This window comes from Rhagoletis zephyria, unplaced genomic scaffold, assembly GCF_001687245.7.
Source record: "Rhagoletis zephyria isolate East Lansing unplaced genomic scaffold, Rhagoletis_zephyria_1.1 Rzeph_scaffold_00231, whole genome shotgun sequence".
NCBI classification, from domain to species: Eukaryota; Metazoa; Arthropoda; class Insecta; order Diptera; family Tephritidae; genus Rhagoletis; species Rhagoletis zephyria.
In genome coordinates, this window is record NW_016157315.1 from 27,375 (window position 1) to 35,264 (window position 7,890).

Consider the following 7,890-nt stretch of genomic DNA (forward strand, 5'->3'; position numbering starts at 1 on the left):
TGGGGTGTCTCTAAGCATGCCGGCCACTCATTGGGCACATCTGCATCCAGTCTGGTCAGGTACGAGTTTAACCTGCTGCACTAGCCAGAGCGAAGTTGGGCTCTGGTGGTCCGAGTCTCCCGAGGCAGACGAAGCTCTGTATCGTCCACGTAAGGTGGTTGTGTGCCCATAACGGCATTCGCAGTTCTGGAGTCCCTGTGCATGCCGATCAAGGCCTGGCGATATGCTGTCGGGTCCATAGGTTGCCTTATGAACCTCTGAACTTCGTCCGTCAGTTCGTGCCTTGGCGGGGGCTCCTCTGCAAGCAAATGTCTGTTCGGGTGTCCACGTTTGTGGCTCCCTACTAAGAATTGCTTGCAGAGCATTGTGTTGTGCCTCTAATGCAGAGCATTTTCGCCTCGTTATATAGATGATGTTTTGCGTTGCATAGTTTATGAACGTCCGGCCTATTGCCTTGTATGTTACCAGCAACGTTTTTTTGTCTTTGCCCCAGGTACTGCCGGCTAGCGACTTGAGGACCTTGTTGTGGCTCTGTACTTTATTGACAATTGCGGTTGTGTGCGCCGAGAAGGAGAGCAAGCTGACGAAGGTGACTCCGAGGATATTCGGGTTATTCGCCGTCGCAATTGGTTCGTCATGGACGTGAAGCCCCTGCAGTCTGACCTCCTTCGCCCAGGTTGTTAAAAGTGTTGCTGAGGATTTTGTAGAGGTGAGGGTTAGGCTCCTTGCAGTGAAGAAACTCTAAAGTTCGGAGTGGTGACCGTTTAGTAATGGGGAAGGCCTCTAGTGTCTTTGCTACCTAGGAAAGGAGGGTTATGGGACGACAAGACTCTCCTTTGTTGGCTGGTTTCCCCAGTTTTAGCAGTGGGACCACTCTCCCCATTTTCCAGTTGTCTAGAGTGAGGAGAGCGGCCATTAACAGGTTGAGGAGGAGGTTGGTGTGGTAATCTACTCCCGCACGTACCAATTTTTTCAGCATCTTTCAGAAAATCACCCCTGCTGAAAGCAAGAGGCGCACTTATTGTTGGCAGTTTGTGCAGCCTTCAGATCACTCGACGTTTGTTTTTATCCGCCGGAGGATACAGCATAATTTTTTGGCTAAAATAGCTCGCGCAAAGCTCCGGATCCGACAAGGCACGATCGCCGAAAGAGATTGCGACTCTGTCGTCTCGCTTCGTCGGGTTGGGTAGTGACCTCGTGGTTGGCCAAATGTTACTCACACCAGAGGTGAAGTTGCAAGTCCTCAGCTACTCTTCCCACTTCTTCCGCTTATGTACGTGCACAAGCTGCCGTATATAAATCCCGAGGGTTTGCGGGATCAGCCTGACGAAGGCTGTCACGCTCATCGGCTAGAACAGCCGCTTTAGCAGGAAAGTTCGGACAGGGTTCCGAAACCAAAACTGGCTGGGATGAAACAAGCTGCAGTAGCAGTGACAACCCTGCGGATCGGTAGCGAAGTTCGATCGTGTATGCCATTCAGCGCCTTCTTGCAGGTAAAGATAGACTGAAAGCTTTGACTGAATTACTGTCTGTGTTCGATAATTTTTTGAGCTCTTCTTTCGCTTAGCACTTTATTCCTTCTGGATTTTAAAATACATATTATTTCCCCGTCTAATTTGTCGTTTGGTGATTATTTGTATTCGGGTATTTATTTGGAAAATCCTCTATCTTATGTGATTGGGGTCAAAAATTAATAAATAAAATATATGGCAAGACCACAATAGCTCAGCTGATTTTGACAATTCAGGCTTAATGCTTTTATTTACATCTGCGCGATAAGAGAAAATTCGCAATCAACTGATAGCACCACGTAAATATACATAAGGACACATATTTAGCAGTTTCAGGAGCCGAATTTTTAGCATACGTGGCCTAAGTGCGATTGTTCAGACAAAGGACAAATCAAAAATTTTACACCAGCGAGGATATCAGTATGCCAACGCCAGTTTCCATGACAGCGTAACCATAACAATTGCTGCAGCATTGCTGAATTATTAAAACAAAACAAAGTAGAAGAACTTTTCACAAGTAGATACACAACGGCGCCCACGCACGTTTGACGACAGCTTGCGAAAATGTTTCTCTTCGATTGGCTGCTGCAACGCATATTGCCAGTGATTTTTTTCCATCTGCGACCTTTCATCAAATGGTTTTTACACACATTCACACGTCTCTGTGAACTTCAACGCATTGTATATGGCGCACAAGCGGGTGCGAGTCGTACACGCCAAGTGGAACGCTCGCTAATGCTTTCGCAAAATATTGAAATACAGCAGCTGTTGCGGGAGTTGGACACTGCTGTGGAAAGCTGTAGCGATGAGGAGATGCGTCAGCTACCCGCGCGCGCCGTTAGCGTAGTACAGCATGCAAAGCATATAAAAGCGAAAATACATCCAGATTTTGCTCCACTTTTTGGCAATTGTGTGCTGCAAATTTGGAGTTATCGGCATCTGTTACATCAGGTGGAACGCTTGCGGGCTGAGCCATACGATGCAGACAATTTGGAACACGAACAGAAATTGTTAGAGTTGTGGAATAGGCTAATGCCAGAAGAGCCGCTTGAAGGACGCATTACAAAGCAATGGCAGGATATTGGCTTTCAGGTATGCATACATATTCATCATAACTTTGTGTATCCCTATAAAAATGTAAACATTTTTAGGGTGACGATCCCAAAACCGATTTCCGCGGCATGGGCGTACTTGGTTTGGAGAACCTTTTGTATTTCTCGCGCGAATACCGCGACGCAGCGCATCATGTGCTCTTGCACTCAAAACATCCCGTCTATGGTTATACCTTTGCCATAGTGGGTATAAACCTCACCGCAATGGCATATCGTTTGCTCAAGTCGGGCGATGCGAAAGTGCATTTCTATAACGCAGCACAGGCGGTAAATCAACCTTGCACACTGGCACATTTTCACAAATTCTATTGCTATTTACTTTTCGAATTCGACCGCTTCTGGATGGAGGCGGAACCGACAAATATAATGGATTTTCGTGAGATTTATCAACGATTTGAAATTTTAATAATGGAAGCTTTACACAATGACAAAACGCTGTTCAAAACGAATCTAGTTGTAGAAGAAGTTTAAGAAGGAACTGAATTCTTTTCTCGAAAGTACTTAGGTTAAAGATAAAATGTAGAATGATGTGTTACTTAAACAAAATTTTATACACCTTTTAAACACTTATAAAACTATAAAAACCAACAAGGTTATTGAATAAGTGGAATCTATTAAAAATTCACTAACACAAATATATAAATGTTTCGCACTTATGCAAGTTTCTTTTTTGTTATTTCTGTAAGCAGTCTAAATAACTTTTTTGGGAATGCTGCCTCAGCGTTAATGTTAGTCAGATGTTTTTTTCATAAGAGTATACAAAGTTTCCAAAGAGTTTTCAGTAAAAAGAGCTAGAGTGGCAGTGCTTGGTACAATATCTGTGAAGGATGATAGTTTAACGTAAAGTTTTCTTAACTTGTTTTGGCATGAGTTTTTGGGAAATGCTACTATAGTGAAAGTCCTTATCCAGATAGATGTAGATCTAGGTCGTTTTGAGTGTCGATGGAACGGATGCAGAGGCCTCTGAAATCCGCTTTTCTATAATAATAAGTGATGGGCACTTACCCCGAACTTTAATTCGAATCAATTAGTATTTTTTTCTGCCAATGCACTTGCTCGTATGTGAGATGTTCACTCAACTTCTATGCAATTAAGTAATCGCATTATTCTATATTCACTTTACACACAACTAATATTTACATATATATGTATAAACATTTTGTTCATGGAAGCACTAAAAATTAATTGCAATAATTTTTTAATTATTTCACATCACTTGTTGAAAGAAAACTAGACACGCATCCGTTTCCGCGCGAATCGACCGCGTTGCCAACCACTCAAAAAGTTATTCTTTTTTGCGCGCTGCCAGTCTGCCACAAATTCCTATTTTTTACAAAAATATATCCCGTATTCACCAAAAACATTTAAATTAAAACAACTTTAGTGTTTGCGTTTTAGCTTTATTTGAATTATAATCGTTTTTATTCGTCTTTCAGTGCGGCGCGCAGCGTTAAATGAATTGGATAAGAGTAAATATTTGTTATGATCTACATGGTATTACTGATTTATATGTATGCATTACATATTCATTATCGTAATCATGCAGTTATTTATGTGTATGCCTATAAATATGTATGTATGTACATATATGTAAATGCGTATGAAATTTATATAATCGCGGTGTAGTTCGTTATATGAGTACATCGAGATTTTTCATTATTTTCGTTTATTTGATTTCGGGGCAATTAAGTAATCGGAACTTAATTGCCGGAATACATAGCATTAATTTCTTATCGCAAGTTTTTTTTTGTTCATTCCCAATGTAGTTTTTAGCAAATACATGTATGCAGCATGTATATACGTACGTAGTTCGTCAGATTTATTTTTATGATGCAAGCTTATGTGTGGAATGATATTTATTGTGTATGTGCCTTTGTGTCGATCATTAATATATATTTCTATAAGTTATTAAATAATATTCATTAAATGAATGCATGTGAGCACTGGAATACTTTAAATTTACTTATATTTAAAATAAGATCACAAAAATAAAGGAAAAACTCACACCAAAAGCATAACTGAGGCAGTGAATAGCGTATACTATAAAACAAAAGTAGTCTAAATCATATACATATGCATATAACCACATAAACACTAAAATTAAATTGTTAACATAAGAAATCGCGGCTTAAGTTTGAAGTTCTCATAGCGTAGTAGTACTAACATATTTACTTCAATATATGTAATGCATTTTCATGCAACTACACTTACAAATACATGACAATGTAAAAATATATTTAACAAAAATCAGACATTTTGACTTAAAATTACGTATGACCATTATATGAGAATCACTTAAATGCGAAAATAAATGGAATCACTTACAAAATTAAAAGAAAATATCACTTGAGTAATGTAAAAACTAAAAATTCGGTAATTTTTAAGCCAGAAACCCGGATATTTGTTATATTCTCGGGGAAAAAGAACCAAGCTACTAGAAAGCTGCTCAATGATAATCCTATATATAGTTTATTCGTTCATAGTCATCTCTATCGTTTGCACTTGTCATATCTTCAGTTTCTATTTTGAAAATAGAGCGCTAAATACTATCGTCCTAAGTTCGATTCTTATTATATTGCCCTCTTTAACGATAGAATTTAACCTCTGCTTCCACACAGTCTTTCATCAGCTCATCCAACTCTTCATCAGCAGTTGGATGTTCGGCCAAATAGGTGTTTAACTCTTCAACGCAAGCAGCTTCCAGGGCTTTCAAATCTTCCACGGCAGCTGGTTTACGTTGTGCATGCAATTTGTGCAAGAGCGTGTGTGTGTTTCCAGGTGGCACTTTGGTGAGTGGTGAAATTTTTGGATTCTGTGCAAAAACAAATGGTTTGAAGACTGATTCGCTAGCATTGGGTGTTGCTGTAAACCAATGACATGAAATGCCAGTCGAAAGCACAGAAACACTGGCCGAACGAGCGGTTGCACCGTCGGCAGCCGAACGTAGGGTATCAAACATGCTAGTCAATGTGTAGCTACCATCGCCAAGAGGTGCGTCACCGCTCCATTCAATATCTGTGGCGTCGTCGGCACTGAAGCAGCTGGCGAAATTTAAGTCTCCCTAGAATTTGCATGGAAAATTACAATCATATTTTTCCTTAACAAATGATTTACCTCTCCATCCCATAGTCCCTGTCCCTTGAGTGCATCTCCTAATGCCTCACTTGATTTATCGATCGTAGTCTTTACACTAAGTCCAGTACTCTTTATACGAAGCATACCATCAGCGACACGTTGTGCTGCCCACAACTTACCACCGCTGCTAACCAGCCAAACTTCGCTAGGATCACAGACAACGAAACTGTATTTCGCATCGTCAGGGCTATGATTACTAACCAATAAGCCAATGCGTTCCACTGCATCTGCAGCATTGTTGGCGATGGCTAAAGTTAAACTGTAACGAAAACGAAAAAGTATGAAAGCTTAGTATAAAGGATATTACAGGCCGAGGTAGTTCTTAAAAAAAAAATACGAATACTCACCGTACGATATCAGTCGAACACAGAGTATCACTATTGCTAGCAGGCTCTTGCGCTGCCCAAGACACGGCTACAGATACGTTGCGGTCGTTGGCCCCGACGTCACCGCCCCAAGCGCCAGTTCGAGATTTTTGCAATATCACACGCATAATTTCACCATTTGCTTTAATAACATCTGCGCCACCATCGGGCTGGTTATGTTGGGGAAGAATTTGACAAAAACAAAAAAGAAGAAAATGACACGTCATAAGTCAATGATCAAATTCGCCAAAGATTACTCATCATCAGACAATCAACCAACATGCAGCCTTCACTTACCTTGCCCTCGAGTGCAGTACTAGCATCGTAGTAGTGAACCTCTTGCGTTTCTGTCACAGCATCCGCATCCAGCGCATTGCGTCCAAGGATGATGGTGTTTTCAGCAGTATTTGGAGTTTGCACTATAAAACAATCACCAGTTGCAGACATATCGGAAAATTCACAGAATTCCAATAGGAATGAGCAAATTGAAAATTTTCACTTTCAATTGATTTTTCGCAAAACTGCTGACGGGGCTATTGTGAAGATGGAAAATTCTCAGTAACGAACCCCTTCTAGGTAGAGCGTCAACTCTATTGCAAATATATGCAATAATATTTTTTTAACAGATTTATTTTGAGATACGATGATCACAGAACACGATTTATTGCAAATCCGTCGAAGGAAAAATTTTCCAATGATGAGCAAACACCGGGCAGGGATGGTATCAAGAAGGTATGTGAAAGCGAACATTATCGCGTTGCCAACTAGTAGCAAGAATGAATGCATGTGATAAAGACCCATTAAAAAACCATTGTACCGTGAAAACGCGATTAAAAGCGTGGCAACTCCTACACAGTTTTCTTGTTCTCTTTCACTTGACTGGTGCGGTGGTGTTGCGACTGCAGAAAAACAATAAATTTTGCCCAAAAATCGCAAGTAAAGTGGCTAAATTATAGTTCAACCTTAAATTTAAGAGCCCCGCTACGAAATGTATATGAAATTCGTGCAAAGTTTAGCATTTATGACGCCGTAGATACGTTTGGAAAATTTTTGCATTCGCGACGTATCTTTTGATGAGGTGCGTTCAGTGTTGGCGCGTCGAAAATTTTTGGTGGGAAAGGCCGTGTGGCGAAGGCTGAACATTGGTGCCATCCCGCTTGCTCTGTTTGTTAGTCCAATTGGAAATTGAGTGCACAAGGTGGATGCAAGCAGCGGAATATGCCAAAAGACGGAAGGATAAATAAATGTTTGAGAGAAAAACGAAGTGAGTGCGAGAAAATTACAAAGTTGGTAATTTAGTTTTTGTTTTTGTAAGCGCGGATGTTTTTGCATTCGTTTTCTGGTACTCGTCCGTCATGTGCGGCTAGACGTGGCAATGCAAGCGCTTTTTCTAAGCATTTAGCTGTCAAAATGCGAAAGCGAAAGCACTATTTAGTGCAAACATAAAGGTGTGGTTAAACGTGGCAATGCTAACGAATTTTTTTTACGCATTTTGCTGTCAAAATGTGAAATCGAAAGGCAACTTTTCCGTGTAAACAGCCAGAAAAGGGTGGGCTTTAGATTGCTAACCCCGGAGTTCAGCATTAAGGAAAATATGGGAGGTAGATGGGGGTCTAATAGTTCCCTGTATGAAGTTTCAAAGCGCGCAACTTTATAGTTTTTAAGTAATTTGTTATTAAAGTTTGTAATTTTCACCAACTTGTATTGGACTATTTCACAATATATAATGCACTTTCCACTAAATTTACACGTTATTTACACTCAATA

The 7,890-nt window shown here is 40.5% G+C and overlaps 3 protein-coding genes across 6 annotated transcripts in view; 2 read left to right on the forward strand and 1 right to left on the reverse strand.

The window, feature by feature from the left end:
- Nucleotides 1–1,744: 1,744 nt before the first annotated feature.
- LOC108358281 (ELMO domain-containing protein 2) lies at nt 1,745–3,284 on the forward strand. The gene is made up of 2 exons (XM_017609506.1): nt 1,745–2,603; nt 2,663–3,284. The coding sequence occupies exons 1-2, from the start codon at nt 2,076–2,078 to the stop codon at nt 3,092–3,094; spliced, it is 960 nt and encodes a 319-aa protein (XP_017464995.1). The 5' UTR covers nt 1,745–2,075; the 3' UTR covers nt 3,095–3,284.
- A 724-nt stretch (nt 3,285–4,008) lies between these two features.
- Nucleotides 4,009–6,724, reverse strand: LOC108358279 (secernin-2). The gene is made up of 4 exons (XM_017609503.1): nt 6,421–6,724; nt 6,106–6,293; nt 5,738–6,017; nt 4,009–5,684 (listed from the first exon to the last, which is right to left on the reverse strand). The coding sequence occupies exons 1-4, from the start codon at nt 6,568–6,570 to the stop codon at nt 5,208–5,210; spliced, it is 1,095 nt and encodes a 364-aa protein (XP_017464992.1). The 5' UTR covers nt 6,571–6,724; the 3' UTR covers nt 4,009–5,207.
- Nucleotides 6,725–6,797: 73 nt separating this feature from the next.
- Nucleotides 6,798–7,890, forward strand: part of LOC108358277 (protein AF-17-like) — a 95,000-nt gene continuing 93,907 nt past the window's right edge. For 2 of the 4 annotated variants that reach the window (XM_017609496.1, XM_017609500.1), the window contains exon 1: nt 6,870–7,387. The gene's annotated coding sequence lies outside the window, so the exon portion shown is untranslated. The other 2 variants (XM_017609499.1, XM_017609502.1) reach the window with 2 other exon arrangements.